Source organism: Coregonus lavaretus (assembly GCF_964263955.1).
Source record: "Coregonus lavaretus genome assembly, chromosome: 27".
Taxonomy (NCBI): domain Eukaryota; kingdom Metazoa; phylum Chordata; class Actinopteri; order Salmoniformes; family Salmonidae; genus Coregonus; species Coregonus lavaretus.
In genome coordinates, this window is record NC_140014.1 from 19,930,942 (window position 1) to 19,947,615 (window position 16,674).

Consider the following 16,674-nt stretch of genomic DNA (forward strand, 5'->3'; position numbering starts at 1 on the left):
AAATAATTAAAGAGCAGCAGTAAAATAAAATAACAGTAGGGAGGTTACTGTATATACAGGGGGTACCGGTACAGAGTCAATGTGCGAGGGCACTGGTTAGTCGAGGTAATTGAGGTAATATGTACATGTGGGTAGAGTTAAAGTAACTATGCATAAATAATAAACAGAGTAGCAGCAGCGTAAAAGAGGGTGTTGGGGTGGGGTGGGGGGGGGGGGCAATGCAAATAGTCCGGGTAGCCATGATTAGCTGTTCAGGAGTCTCATGGCTCATCAGACCAAAGGACAGATTTCCACCGGTCTAATGTCCATTGCTTGTGTTTCTTGGCCCAAGCAAGTCTCTTCTTATTATTGGTGTCCTTTAGTGTTGGTTTCTTTGCAGCAATTCGACCATGAAGGCCTGATTCACGCAGTCTCCTCTGAACAGTTGATGTTGAGATCTGTCTGTTACTTGACTTCAGTGAAGCATTTATTTGGGCTGCAATCTGAGGTGCAGTTAACTCTAATGAACTTATCCTCTGCAGCAGAGGTAACTCTGGGTCTTCCTTTCCTGTGGCGGTCCTCATGAGAGCCATTTTCATCATGGCGCTTGAAGGTTTTTGCGACTGCACTTGAAGAAACGTTCAAAGTTCTTGACATTTTGTGGATTGACTGACCTTCATGTCTTAAAGTAATGATGGACTGTCGTTTCTCTTTGCTTATTTTAAAAAATCCAGAAAAACGCATGTCAAAAATGTTATAAATTGATTTGCATTTTAATGAGGGAAATAAGTATTTGACACCCTCTCAATCAGAAAGATTTCTGGCTCCCAGGTCTCTTTTATACAGGTAACGAGCTGAAATTAGGAGCACACTCTTAAAGGGAGTGCTCCTAATCTCAGCTTGTTACCTGTATAAAAGACACCTGCCACAGAAGCAATCAATCAATCAGATTCCAAACTATCCACCATGGCCAAGACCAAAGAGCTCTCCAAGGATGTCAGGGACAAGATTGTAGACCTACACAAGGCTGGAATGGGCTACAAGACCATCGCCAAGCAGCTTGGTGAGAAGGTAACAACAGTTGGTGCAAATGGAAGAAACACAAAATAACTGTCAATCTCCCTTGGCCTGGGGCTCCATGCAAGATCTCACCTCGTGGAGTTGCAATGATCATGAGAACGGAGAGGAATCAGCCCAAAACTACACGAGAGGATCTTGTCAATGATCTCAAGGCAGCTGGGACCATAGTCACCAAGAAAACAATTGGTAACACACTACGCCGTGATGGACTGAAATCCTGCAGCTCCCGCAAGCTCCCCCTGCTCAAGAAAGCACATATACAGGCCCGTCTGAAGTTTGCCAATGAACATCTGAATGATTCAGAGGAGAACTGGGTGGAAGTGTTGTGGTCAGATGAGACCAAAATGGAGCTCTTTGGTATCAACTCAACTCGCCGTGTTTGGAGGAGGAGGAATGCTGCCTATGACCCCAAGAACACCATCCCCACCATCAAACATAGAGGTGGAAACATTATTCTTTGGGGGTGTTTTTCTGCTAAGGAGACAGGACAACTTTACCGCATCAAAGGGACGATGGACGGGGCCATGTACCATCAAATCTTGGGTGAGAACCTCCTTCCCTCAGCCAGGGCATTGAAAATGGGTCGTGGATGGGTATTCCAGCATGACAATGACCCAAAACACACAGCCAAGGCAACAAAGGAGTGGCTCAAGAAGAAGCACATTAAGGTCCTGGAGTGGCCTAGCCAGTCTCCAGACCTTAATCCCATAGAAAATCTGTGGAGGGAGCTGAAGGTTCGAGTTGCCAAACGTCAGCCTCGAAACCTTAATGACTTAGTGAAGATCTGCAAAGAGGAGTGGAACAACATCCCTCCTGAGATGTGTGCAAACCTGGTGGCCAACTACAAGAAATGTCTGTCCTCTGTGATTGCCAACAAGGGTTTTGCCACCAAGTACTAAGTCATGTTTTGCAGAGGGGTCAAATACTTATTTCCCTCATTAAAATGCAAATCAATTTATAACATTTTTGACATGCGTTTTTCTGGATTTTGTCTCTCACTGTTCAAATAAACCTACCATTAAAATTATAGACTGATCATTTCTTTGTCAGTGGGCAAACGTACAAAATCAGCAGGGGATCAAATACTTTTTTCCCCTCACTGTACATGATTCCATATGTGTTATTTCATAGTTCTGATGTCTTCACTATTATTCTACAATGTAGAACATAGTAAAAAATTAAGAAAAACCCTTGAATGAGTAAGTGTGTCCAAACTTTTGACTGGTAATGTATATAAAACCATTTCCGTTAAAGTATCATTTTTAGAGAGTACTAATGTTACTGTCCCCACTACAACAACAAAATACTTAAATACATGTAATTTTGTTCTTGAAACATTTAATTGAAATTCTGTAGAATTCCATTAATTCCTATTGAGGGCTGCTCCTTCTGAGGAGTGCCAATATGGCTGACTGGTGGCTTCAAAGCCTCTCATTGGCCAATACATAGCATTAGCAATCTGGTGTTTGTATACATCATTGGTGAAATGGGGCAGTATTAAAGTTTAGTATAAGCGTATGAGTACTTTTTAAAAGGGAGGAAGTGGAGGGAGGAAAAAGGGAGGAATTGGAGTTGATGCGGTTCAGACACGGGAGCCGTGCCCACCATGATGCCATGGTACAAACGAAGCTGCGCACTACAGAGTTGGCCCACCTGTAGCACCACACTCCCTGCCGCCCGGCTCTTTCCCCTGAAAGCATCATTAGTTCTACTTGGCTGCAGCATCTTTGTGGTATCGCTATTACTTGCCAGTCCAGACTGCCAGCAGCTGGCAGAGGTGCTAGACTTCTCCTCGCTCTGTGTTTGTGTGTCATTTGTGGAAACTACGGCCCCTGTCGTGCCCAGTGAGCCTGCTCATGTCCAAGTGTGTGTGTTGTGTGTGTTTGGGTGTGTGTGTGTGTGGGGGTGGGTGTGTGTGTGTGTCTCACCGCATTGATTTCAGAGGGGAAACAAAACACAGCTTGTGTGACGTCTCAGACAAAGAGCGTCCCCGCTAGGCGAGGTGGGATCACTGTCTCAGCCTGTCAGTCCTCTCACTGCTCCCAGTCACCTAACTGATAGCCCTGATCACCAGACACCACAACTCTTCCCAAGACCCAGCCTCAACCCACGAGCCCTGCCCTGCTCCAGCCATCAAGCCCTGCCCCAACCCAAGCCCCAGCCCCTGCCCCCAGCCTCAGATCCATCCCTGCCCTCCTGCCCTTGCCCCAGCTCTCCACCTCTAGCCCGGCCACAAACTGGGCAGCTGCAGAGTGTAACAGCCCAAATAATGTTTTATGTTCAGTGTCTTCTAAGGCTGATCCAGAGACCGTTAACTCTGTTTGAAGCTCCCCTCATGGCCCCTTTGTTCCTGTTTCATACAACTTGGACCATACTTGTGCCATCCTTCCACTCCCATGCATTCTGTGCCAGCTCATTTGTAGACAATGGCCCATTGAAAAGAATCAGTCCCCTTTTCTCAGACATTGTTCAGCCCTTTCAGCATCATAAAAGCTCAGCCTCTCACTCACTTTCCCTGGCCCAATCTCATTGGAGATCTGACAATACGGGGAAGGGTATGTGTTGAGCTACTCTGAGCAGAGAACACTCGACCCGCAGCTGCAGCTCTGCTGCCTGGGACACCAGGATCCCATTTTTCAGCGTGAGAGAGCGAGGAGCTGTGAGGTCTGTGTGTGTTTTTGAGTGTGGATGGTGGGCTGCTGCTGCTCTCCCTCCTAACTGCTCTAACCAGAGTGTGAGGTTCAGACATCTTTGTTTCTCTCTCCTGTGACCCTGTGCCTTTTGCCACCTCCCAGACTTAGTTCTTTAACATAGAGAACAACGCAGACGTTTTCAGACCCCTCCGCCAGTGGGCACGTGGCCAGACCTCCACAGCTTTTGTGAGAGAGAGACAGGCCTGATGTGTCCCTTTGCGGACAAACTGTATAAAACCTGAGGACGGACCAGAAGCCCATGTACTAAGACAGCTTTGTTCTCTGCTGACTTGCTTCCAAAGTCAGTCACTGAACAGAACTCACATTGTGTGCTTTTTCCATGAGTAAACTCAGGCTGTCAACACAGCCTCCTCTGCCTACCAGAGCTGCTGTAGTCAGACAAATACTGTGCATCTGTGCCCTCTGTAGAAAAAAAGCTCATTTACAAATAGTTATTTTTTCTTGAATGGGCTTCTGAGATGCCAGAAATATGCATTGTTTACAATAGCCCATTATGTGGTAATAAACCAATTTCTGGATTCCACCTCAAGCCCGGCTTCCGGTTGTGTGTGTGTGTGTGTGCGTCTGCGTGTGTGTGTGTTTGTGCGTGTGTGTGTATTAAGGCTTTGCTAGGGAGTTGCTAGGTTTTCCATACTATCTCACCACCCCAACAAGAGAACATTTTGGCCATTCTACAGACTGAATTGATCAAGCATGCCAAATTAGGCCTTTGTGTTTTTGTTTTGAGCTGGAGAATAGCAACCATTGTGATACAGAGATTGCTCTAGTGACCACTGACTCTCTAATTACCCTATTGGTGCTTCTAAATAGAACACAAACGTGCTGAAATCTATCCTCCAGTGAGTTTACCATGCTGTTTCCAAGCTTTGTGTCTGCCCATTGTACTCATAAATGTATCCTTTAGAAAATTATATTAATTGGACCTCCAAAGTTTGGAGCATTTCCACGAATGGATACAATATCATTCATTTGAATGACAATAGTATGTCTGCCAGCTGGTTTTCCCAGCGTACTCCAGTCCACCCATTGTTAGAAGTGAATAAGCAATCTGTTTTCTTTGACTGGAGCACATACAATACACTGAAAGTTTTATTCAATGCAAACATTGCACAACATTTAATTCATGGTTTAAAAAGTGTTCATATGCAAATCACTCTGTTGGACAGCAGTACACGTACACACACTCACACATAGACACACTCTTCACATACGCTGCTGCTACTCTGTTTATTATCTATCCTGATTGCCTAGTCACTTTTACCCCTACCTACAATTACCTCAACTACCTCGTACCCCTGCACATTGACTCGGTACTGGTACTCCTTGTATATAGCCTCATTATTGTTATTTTATTGTGTTACTATTTCCTTGTTTGTTTTTTTGCTAATCTTTTCTTACTTTTTAACTCTGCATTGTTGGAAAAGTAAGCATTTCACGGTAAAGTCTACACCTGTTGTATTCGGCACATGTGACAAATACAATTTGATATGATTTGATTTGACACTGACTTAGAAATAAAACCTCTGAAAATCAGCCTGTCTAACTGAAGTTTATTTAACTCAAATGCAGGGATTAGGCCAAAAACCGTTAAAAGTGTTTTTGCTCGCCTTAATTCAGCGGAATTTTCCACCTTCTCTATGACACTATTCAGTAACAAAGTTTATCAATGCGAGCTTTGTGCCTGCCCCCACTGTTCACAGGTTCCTATAGCAAACCGTACAGTACAGATACCTCACGCTAAAGGTATTTTAGGATCCAAAAAGTTGGATTCGGAACCAAATGGCCTGAGGACCACCAGACCCGGATCCGAACGGACCCGAGGACAATCAGACCTGGATCCGAACGGACCCAATATATTTTTTTAAAGGGGGACTCGGCCCCGAACGGACCAGAAAACAATCAGAACCAAACCCGAATGCACCCAACAATAACCAGACCTAGGCCCGACCCATAACCTAACTGGTCCGTTTCTAGACCAGACCCAATTGGACCCGTGTGACAATTGTTTTTATGTTTATCAGCGAAGTTGCTCTTTTGGTTAAGAAATATACAGTGAGGGAAAAAAGTATTTGATCCCCTGCTGATTTTGTACGTTTGCCCACTGACAAAGAAATTATCAGTCTATAATTTGAATGGTAGATTTATTTGAACAGTGAGAGACAGAATAACAACAAAAAAATCCAGAAAAACGCATGTAAAAAATGTTATAAATTGATTAGCATTTTACTGAGGGAAATAAGTATTTGACCCCCTCTCAATCAGAAAGATTTCTGGCTCCCAGGTGTCTTTTATACAGGTAACGAGCTGAGATTAGGAGCACACTCTTAAAGGGGGTGCTCCTAATCTCAGTTTGTTACCTGTATAAAAGACACCTGTCCACAGAAGCAATCAATCAATCAGATTCCAAACTCTCCACCATGGCCAAGACCAAAGAGCTCTCCAAGGATGTCAGGGACAAGATTGTAGACCTACACAGGGCTGGAAAGGGCTACAAGTCCATCGCCAAGCAGCTCGGTGAGAAGGTGACAACAGTTGGTGCGATTATTCGCAAATGGAAGAAACACAAAAGAACTGTCAATCTCCCTCGGCCTGGGGCTCCATGCAAGATCTCACCTCGTGGAGTTGCAATGATCATGAAAACGGTGAACTACAGCCCAGAACTACACGCAAGGATCTTGTCAATGATCTCAAAGCAGCTGGGACCATAGTCACCAAGAAAACAATTGGTAACACACTACGCCGTGAAGGACTGAAATCTTGCAGCGCCTGCAAGGTCCCCCTGCTCAAGAGAGCACATATACAGGGCCATCTGAAGTTTGCCAATGAACATCTGAATGATTCAGAGGAGAACTGGGTGAAAGTGTTGTGGTCAGATGAGACCAAAATTGAGCTCTTTGGCATCAACTCAACTTGCCGTGTTTGGAGGAGGAGGAATTCTGCCTATGACCTCAAGAACACCATCCCCACCGTCAAACATAAAGGTGGAAACATTAAGCTTTGGGGGTGTTTTTCTGCTAAGGGGACAGGACAACTTCACCGCATCAAAGGGACGATGGACGGGGCCATGTACCATCAAATCTTGGGTGAGAACCTCCTTCCCTCAGCCAGGGCATTGAAAATGGGTCGTGGATGGGTATTCCAGCATGACAATGACCCAAAACACACAGCCAAGGCAACAAAGGAGTGGCTCAAGAAGAAGCACATTAAGGTCCTGGAGTGGCCTAGCCAGTCTCCGGACCTTAATCGCATAGAAAATCTGTGGAGGGAGCTGAAGGTTCGAGTTGCCAAACGTCAGCCTTGAAACCTTAATGACTTGGAGAAGATCTGCAAAGAGTAGTGGAACAAAATCCCTCCTGAGATGAGTGAAAACCTGGTGGCCAACTAAAAGAAACGTCTGACCTCTGTGATTGCCAACAAGGGTTTTGCCACCAAGTACTAAGTCATGTTTTGCAGAGGGGTCAAATACTTATTTCCCTCATTAAAATGCAAATCAATTTATAACATTTTTGACATGCATTATTCTGGATTTTTTTGTTGTTACTCTGTCTCTCACTGTTCAAATAAACCTACCATTAAAATTATAGACTGATCATGTCTTTGTCAGTGGGCAAACTTACAAAATCAGCAGGGGATCAAATACTTTTTTCCCTCACTGTATCTTTATATGTTGGCTAGGCCTTCTACACTGAAAAAATATATTAATGCAACATGTAAAGTGTTGGTCCCATGTTTCATGAGCTGAATAAAAGATCCCAGAAATGTTCCATTCGCACAAAAAGCTTATTTCTCTCAAAAGTTGTACAATTTGTTTCCGTTCTTGTTAGTGAACATTTCTCCTTTGCCAAGATAATCCATCCACCAGAAAGGTGTGGCATATCAAGAAGCTGATTAAACAGCAGGATCATTACACAGGTGCACCTTGTGCTGGGGACAATAAAAGGCCACTGTAAAATGTGCCGTTTTGTCACACAACACAATGCCACAGATATCTCAAGTTTTGAGGGAGCATGCAATTGGCATGCTGACTGCAGGAATGTCCACCAGTACTGTTGCCAAAGAATTTAATGTTCATTTCTCTACCAACGCCATTTTAGAGAATTTGGCAGTACGTCCAACCGGCCTCACAACCGCAGACCACGTGTAACCACACCAGCCCAGGACCTCCACATCCGGCTTCTTTACCTGCGGGATTGTCTGAGACCAGCCACCCGGACAGCTGATGAAACTGAATAGTATTTCTGTCTGTAATAAAGCCCTTTTGTGGGGAAAAACTGGCTCCCCAGTGTGTGGGCATGGCTCCCAAGTGGGTGGGCCTATGCCCTCCCAGGCCCACCCATGGCTGCGCCCCTGCCCAGTCATGTGAAATCCATTGATTAGGGCCTAATGAATTTATTTCAACTGGCTGATTTTCTTACTTGAACTGTAACACAGTGAAATTGTTGCATGTTGCGTTTATATTTTTGTTCAGTATATAAGTCAATAAATTCCCCTTATTAGCGTAAAATAAATATGCTATAGGCTATGCAGAGCCTTGGTCGGATCCATTCAGGTCCACTCTGATCTATCAGCTGTAGTTACATAGACCCGATGACAGTCAAACAGGACCCGACCCGTACCTAAGGGAAAAGCTAGAATTTTTGACCCGGACGGCTCAGTTCCCGGGTCGGGTCTGGGGTATTCGGCTCGGGTGGACCTGTGAAGACCTCTACCTCAAACTCCTGCACTATTTATTCAGAGAAGGAAAAATCCAACACCTTCATCCTCAATTTCATCTGTCAGATATTCCCCTACCCCAAATATGATTCTCTTGCTCAAGTCACAACTTAATGTTTCAACCTTTCTGGGTAAGGCAAACTTCAGACGATTATCATGACGGGGAGCATTGGGTCGGACCGATATGTTCAACCTCAGAGGGTTTGACCACTGAAAGTAATACTTGAGGCATTGGCTGTATGTGGAGTTGGACTGTGCCCTGGGCTCCAGACCCTCCATTTGTCATTTCAGTTTCCCATCTGGTGGGAAAAACCTCAGGGATCTTCTTACAGGTGCTCAAATGTTAGGGATGAGACACATCCTCTGCTAGAGTCGTGTTGCACCAGGGAACCGCCAAAAGTCTGGGAAGGACATCAACAAACCAGCTTCTGGACGATCCATGAACCCCAAGCTTTTTCAACCCATTTTATTCTCTCTCCACCAAAACCATAATGCATGCAGAGATTGTCAAGTATTCCTCTCATATTCAATCATAGCCATTACATTTCCCTCTCTTATGAGGCAATAAGATATTTATCAGCTTCATGGCGTTCCCTTTCCTAAAGGCCCAAGAAAATACATGAAATAGAAACATAATTACCCATTTTCTCCACAGTCATCAATCATACACTGCTTTATTCCACCCTTCCACTCTCTCTCCCCCAGTCCTCCGTAACAGCCATAGATCTACACTCTAGCCTAGTCCTAGTAGGAGATCTGTGAAATGACTTAGCCATTGACAATTATAGGACAGGATGTGAGTCTGCAGCACCCAATCCCTTGATTCTGTATACATTACAGTGACATGGTAGAACCAATAAACAGTGGTTAAGGATTGGGTAAGCCAAGCTTTGTAAGGTAGCTACTGTTCTTCGACAATATGAGTACAGAGGGGCACTCCAGTCCACTTTTATTTTCCTGAATGGTGTCCAAAGTACACCCCTGAGCCCCTGCACCCCCTAACCAGGGTATCAGGACCATTATGTTGGCTCTGGCATCTGAATAGACAAGCTCTTCCTGCTATGCTAAGTTTAGTGTGATTTCTAAAATAAGGCTCAAGGCAGGAGAAAAAGGCCAGTGTTGAACATGGCCTTGTATTAATGGGTGGTGAGATGGAGAGGCTGTTTGGATTGAGAGCTGGATCCAGTGGGCAGGCAGGGATCAGGGCAGGCATTAGACAGGATGTGCTGAGAGGTTTGTCGTGTCTAGAGCCGAGCGTAGCTCTCACTCTCCGTCCTAACAGGATGCTGTAAAGCTGCCACGGAGTGAAGGGGATCTGAAGACTGTACTGAGCTGTGAACTCAGCCCCCAGCCTGCAACATGAGCACCACTGTTCCACACTGTTCCACTAACACTAGCATGCAGGCCAGGGAGACCCACTCCTCTACCCCCTTTTTCCCTGCCGCCCTGCGAACAGTGTGGGCACTGTTGTAGCCTGGAGCCGGGTGGAAGGTGGTGTTACAGTATGCCTTAGTGAAGGTTGTTATTGTATGTGACTGACTCGGTGTGTGTGTATTTCAGAGGAGCTGAAGTGTGCCGGGATCACATGCCCTGCTATGCCCGTGCCTTCCTGCCCTGAGGGCTCGGTTCTGAGCAAGAGCTACACTCCCCCTGCTGGCTGCTGCCCCACCGTGCCCCCCCAGTGCACCTGTGATCTCCGCGCTTGCCACAAGCCCCGGTGCCCCTCCGGCCAGAAGCCTGTGCCACTCAGCCAGGCCACCGGCGAACCAGGGGACTGCTGCGACGTGTTCGAGTGCCTGAAAGGTAACGTATATAAACCTAGCAAGCCATAAATTGGTGTAGGCTTCTTTGTTTTCTTGCTGAGAGAAGTGGTGCTGGTGTGAAATGTAATGCCTTTGCGGAGGTAATTATTTCAATCAGAAAACAATTTTCCCCCAAAGTCCCAGTTGACTAAATGTCCTGTGATGAAAAGGAGAGTTGGTAATTAGATGGTAATTACGGTTGGGTTGTTTATCAGCCTCTCCGCCACTGCAGAGTGTGACGACGGTTCATATATTTTTTTCAGGGGTATATCTGCAAATAATCATAATGAGCCTCGTTATGCAGATTGTGTCTGTGGAGTGTGTTCGCAACTGGTGTGTGGGTGTGTGTTTGTATGTGTGTTTGTTTGTGAGAGAGAGAGAGAGAGAGAGAGAGAGAGAGAGAGAGAGAGAGAGAGAGAGAGAGAGAGAGAGAGAGAGAGAGAGAGAGAGAGAGAGAGAGAGAGAGAGAGAGAGAGAGAGAGAGAGAGAGAGAGAGAGAGAGAGAGAGAGAGAGAGAGAGAGAAAGCGAGAGCAGATGTTGGTAGTGCGGCCAGGTCACTCTCCTCCTCCAACAGCCCAGAGTTAGACTTCACATTCACAGCAGCTAGCCAGTCAGGGAGGCACAGAGTCAGGGAGAGAGGGAGTTAGTCAGGGAGGGAGGCAGGAAGGGGACCTGAACCTGGCTGTTTACTCTGCGCTCCCAGCAAATATTTGCTGTTTTACCAACAGAACAAATTCCCATTCTGGCCCCTCTGTGTCCATAAATGTGTGCCGTGTCCCGGAATGAATGGACTTAATGAGTGCAGTGACCAGAAAAGTGCTTAGGCTACCAATATGCTCAACAGAAGTGCAGTGTCAAAGAGTTCCTGTCTGGTCACACGTCCAAAAGGAAAAGGTTCAACAGTTCATTGATGGGAATGCTTTTTATGTGCTCCAGTCTGCCAGGGGGAGTGTAATCGAGTCAGGCAGGCCGTCGAGGGCTGAATGGCGGCTGCAGAGGCTAGGGGATCAGTGTTTTGATAACAAGTGTCTGCTGCTCTTTGGATCCGGACTTGACACCCTTTGTGCCTGCCCTACTGGCGGTTAGCCCTGCATGACTGCGCCCACATCAGAAAGCACACAGAGAGGGACTGGGGATGAAGACATGGCACCTACCCCCTAGTATCCCCCCTAGTCTCCCACAAGAACTCCTCAGAAAATATGTTGGGTCACTCACAAACACCAAACCCCATCCACAAAACACACTATTATTAACAAAGTTTTGGATTCCTATAATATTTTTCAGTGAAACACATAATAGTACCCAACTGTCAGTGACCTTAGGTATTGAGCACATGTTATTATAGACCAGAGGTTGGCTTTTGGTGGGTATTTGGTCAGTGTACAGACTAATGTGACAATGGGCCTGACCTGTGTGTTTTGCCCATGTTTGACGAGAGACCGTTTCCAGCTCTGGCTGAAGAATGAGTCTGAGTGGCTGGGCAGGAGCTTGCATGGTCTTCCTGACCTGATGTTATGTGACATTACAGATGGTCCCAAATGACCATGCTAACAGCAGCCTACTGTTTATCATCCCTTTGACAAGCAAACAGTCTGGACTCGCGTGTAGCATGGATTTAGGTCAGGACAGGACACTCACTGGAGTTTAACCACGACTTGATGTAGACTAGTATGGTACATGCTTTCCAAGAACTTTAAAGCTGTAAACTGAGAAAAATCCCCTCAGAATTCTTGTTTATAATTTGGGTTTTGCATTTTTGTTTGCTGGGAAAGAGAAGTTACACCATGTCGGTTTGTAATGAATGTTTTAGGGTGGGCCAGTGTCAGGGTTTTATGGCACGTTCAGCCCCAGCCACTATCCCATCCTCAATTTGGATAGTACTGGAAATCAGAAAGCATGAATGGAATTTAGTGTCCCTGCCACAAGTTTGTTTTAGGGATTACCATTAACAAATACTGCGGAAATCACATGTGAACATCCTGTCATGTGACTTCCTATTGTTTCCCAAGCGTTAAAAATGTTTCCATGCCTTTTGATTTCTTCCTGGCAAAGTATTTATTGCATTTTCTCTGCTTGGTTATGCTTCACGCAAGGCAGGCAGGCAGGCAGAGAGACAGACAGACAGACAGACAGACAGACAGACAGACAGACAGACAGACAGACAGACAGACAGACAGAGAGAGAGAGAGAGAGAGAGAGAGAGAGAGAATGAGAGAGAGAGAGAGAGAGAGAGAGAGAGAGAGAGAGAGAGAACAAATCCTCACTTTACTTTCAACTCAGTTGGCCCACCTGCTTTGTATTAGAGTGCAGGGCTGGTCCAGGAAGCAGGGAGAAAGGTGAGGGGTCAGAACAGCACTCTACCAGGGTATGGTATACAGATGCTGCCTCCCCCCATGGAAACCTTAATGGGGATAGCTACATCTGTTAGCATCTGGGCACCCTTGACTGCCAGAGCCAGACTTCTCCTGTGTGTGGTGCTGGTACCTCTCCCTCTGCTCCGCCATATATTAAACCATGGCCAGGGTCTACTTACGTAACCATTCTCCTGCAGTAACCTAATGGTCATGGTTTTAATGAGAAGCTAATGTGGTCTTTCAAGATCCTGAGTCACTGAGTCATAGGCATAGCCAATGACAGTGTCATAGACAAATGGTTTATCTGGTAATCCAATAAAATGACATATGGCAATCACTGAAATTATGGAACTTCATGGCGATAAAGCTGTCTTTGATTAACAAAATACTAAATAGATAGAGTGCTTTTCCTTTACCACTCTCTTTCTCACACACATACAAACAGCCACTCTCTCGGGGTGTTACAGGAGCATCGCGTGCAGTGGCTGGACGGTAGTGTCTGCGAGGCGGCTGCTCAGGGCTTGTTATGGGTCTCTAATGATCCGTACAGTAGTCATTGTTCTGTGGGTTGGCGCTTGGAGACAGACAGCGGAGGTTTCCGGTACTTACGCTGGCTTTACATCGCCTGTCTGCTGTCTGCAGCTCAGCTCTCAAGACTACACTGTGCCAGCCCATTGCTGTTTTCTTTTACAGAGCACTGGGCTGAGCTGAGCTACGCTGCGAGTGCCGCCTCCACCAAGACTCCACAGATCTCTGCTAAATTCCACCTAATGGAGCTGGCTTCATTGTCTAATGCTGTTGGAGCCCAGTCCCCAGGGCTCTCGGCTCAAGTGCCTAGCTCAGCACGACTATACACAAATACACTTCTGTTCCATCCACAGCTAGCTACACTGTAATTATTGCTTCTGAGTTAATGCACGGATACAGAAGCAACAAACTCATTCTGACCTGGGGTGGATAAGCTATTTAATACATACCAAATGGGATGGTTTAGCATAGTATGGTCATTCACAGCCGTGAATGTATGTTAGCCATCAAGAGCCCCACATGTCGTTCAGGTTGACAGCGTCTGTTTCCCCTTCCACTTTTCCCAGTTTCCCCCAAGTGTGTCCACAACGGGAAGGAGTTTTCCGAGGGGGAGGTGTACCGTATGGACCCGTGCTGGCTCTGCCAGTGTCGAGGAGGGATATCCTTCTGCTCCAAAGCGGAATGTGCGGAACTGGACTGTGAGAACTTCTACATCCCAGAGGGAGAATGCTGCCCCGTATGCATAGGTACACACATCATTTTAAAGTTATACAACAGTATCTATTACAGATAGATAAATAGATGGTTTTATAGATATGTTAAATTTTGTATGACATGACTAGATTGGTGGAGGTGAGCTGGCACAGTCCGGGAGGCCGTTTGTCATTAGTGTTGCTCTGAGTGTGGCCAGACAGGCAGGGAGGCTAGCAGGGAGGTTAGCAGGGAGGCTAGTAGGGAGGCAGGCAGACGTACGGAGCAGACAGGGCTGTAATACATTCCCCCAGGGCTCCCAACACGCTGTACAATATCCTTACCTTAATGGCTTCCGTTTACATCCAGCTGGACTCAACACTCATTAACATGCTTCACATACAAGGACCGGTCAAAAGAATGAGCAATGGGTAGGAGGTCAGGAACATGAACCTCCTTTGAGTGAGTGCTTTGGCTTCATTATATCTGGTTGCCTTAATGGAGGGAGACCCCTTTTGTACCTGACCTCGACACTAAAACACATGCCCTCAGAGGCAGGTAAAAACACTGGTACCTGCGGTTGGAGCTGTTAAAAGGCTTCAGTTTGGGCAGCGCATATGGCCAACAAATGACGGTCTCGTGAAGCATAGTGGTGGTGGTGGAGAGATTTGGCTGTTTGTGTTTTTGTAATTGATCAGACACAAGAGAGGGAGGGAGACTGAGGGAGGTTATTGGAGGTCAGTGTTGGAGGTACACCTGGAATGTTCAGCCCCTGAGATTTTGGGGAATGCTTTCATCTTGTGTCCCTGCTTGGCCATGGAAAGCTCCAGTCATTGATGAGGCCATTGTCAGTGTTACTGTGCTAAGCTGGGGATGGTATCTGGTTCGTGGTCGTTATTAAGAGCAACCTAAGCTGCACACCTGTTCTAATCCATTTGTAGACAGGTCAAGTCACCTACAGCCCTAAAAGTGCTTAAAGGCTGTGTGTGAAGGCATCACAATTTGTATTTTTAGGCTTGCTATTGATAGTGTGAGAGATGGATGGAGAGAGAAAGAAAGGGATGGATTGAGAGGAAAGCAGTATAATCACACACAGATTGAGGAATCACAGCAGCCAAATCTCTGCTGGAATCAAATCGGGCAAATAGGACTCTGTCTTTAGGGAGACCCACTCCTTCACCACACACACAAACACACACACACACACACACCTCAGCCATGAGGTGGTCATTCAAAAATCCTGTTAAACACTATTATTGCACACAGAGTGAGTCCATGCAACTTATTATGTGACTTGTTAAGCACATTTTTACTCCTTAATGTATTTAGGCTTGCCATAACAATGGGGTTGAATACTTATTGACTCAAGACATTTCAGCTTTTCATTTGTAATTAATTAGATTTTTATTCTACGAAAAACATAATTCCACTTTGACATTATGGGGTATTGTGTGTAGACCAGTGACCCAAAAATTTCAATTTAATCCATTTCAAATGTAGGCTGTAACACAACAAAATGTGGAAAAAGTCAAGGGGTGTGAATACTTTCTGAAGGCACTGTAATGCTCTTGCTATGGAGTGAAATATATGGCGCTGAACCCTGAACTGTTCTTTGGCCTTTGGGGGCACGGATGAAACTGTATCTGTGTAACATGCACGTGGCTGAGGTTAACTCCTCTTAAGGGAAATTACTGGACACTGCAGAGACAGGAAATTAGATATGTATGTCTCGGTGTGCTTTTAATGAACTCATCTCTCTCCAATATGACATGCTCTTCCATCCAGCTCTATTACGTACCACACAGCATTTACAAGTAAGGATGGTATACCAAACAGCACAGTATAGTTGCCACACTTCTCTCCTTCTGATCCCAGCCTCTGTCTGTCTCCCTCTCTGTGTCCAGATGTGGAGCTACTGTCTATGGACAGCACGGAGGCCAGCTGCTGGCTGAACAACAAACTGCGTGGCCACGAGGAACAGTGGAAGGAGGATGATTGCACCTTCTGTCAGTGTGTGGATGGAGAGCCCCACTGTACCGCCATGGCCTGCAAACAGAGCTGTCAGAACCCCGTCAAGATCCCTGGAGAATGCTGCCCCTTCTGCGAGGGTACGTATGGAGATACACACACACAATAATAGCTGTATGCACATACTGTACCTGATCACATACAGCCTGTAGCAGGGAGTACAGTTGGCTTATAGCTGCCTTACACATACAACTGACAAAAACTGACTGGCTAAGTTGAAGTAGTTGGAGATTTAAGTCTGAAAATAGCAAAGAACAGGTCAAACGTAATGCTAAATATGTTCTAGGCATAGCCCACATAGTCATAAGAAGTCAATTTCCTCACAAGGAAATATCTCACGTCACGCTTCTTCTGAAGTAGCCTTATATTGCATGTATAGCCAATGGACATACCAAACGTTTTGATGGAAGATTGAATTTTCTGTTCATGTAGCCTAATAGTGCAGGAAAGACTGTTACATGAACTCACAGTTTTAATCTAATTACAATGTCTAATTCAATGTTTCTGATGTATTGTATAAGGTTCAGGGGCACCACCATCAATCGCATCTGGCATTCCATTGAACTCTTCATATAGCCAACAAAGTGTTTCTGTCAAAGCTGATAACATAAACAACTTGCAACTCACCAGCTGAATTTCAGGAAAACACCCCCATTAATGCCACACCCTCACATGTCAATGTAGCTACATCCGATGTATAACAAGTCAATGTACATCTGGCAATTGACGTCTTCATCGGTAAATGGAACTGTTCCTACTGCGTTGGACCAAACTATAAAAGAATT

General features: G+C 45.6%; 1 protein-coding gene across 1 annotated transcript in view; it reads left to right on the plus strand.

The window, feature by feature from the left end:
• Positions 1-16,674, plus strand: part of LOC311102494 (cysteine-rich motor neuron 1 protein) — a gene marked incomplete at both ends in the record, with an annotated part of 51,351 nt that overhangs the window by 16,350 nt on the left and 18,327 nt on the right. Inside the window, 3 exons of the mRNA XM_084143853.1 lie at positions 10,047-10,289; positions 13,738-13,917; positions 15,766-15,969. Of these exons, the coding sequence (XP_083999979.1) occupies positions 10,047-10,289; positions 13,738-13,917; positions 15,766-15,969 (627 nt within the window). The remainder of the gene's footprint in view (positions 1-10,046; positions 10,290-13,737; positions 13,918-15,765; positions 15,970-16,674) is intronic.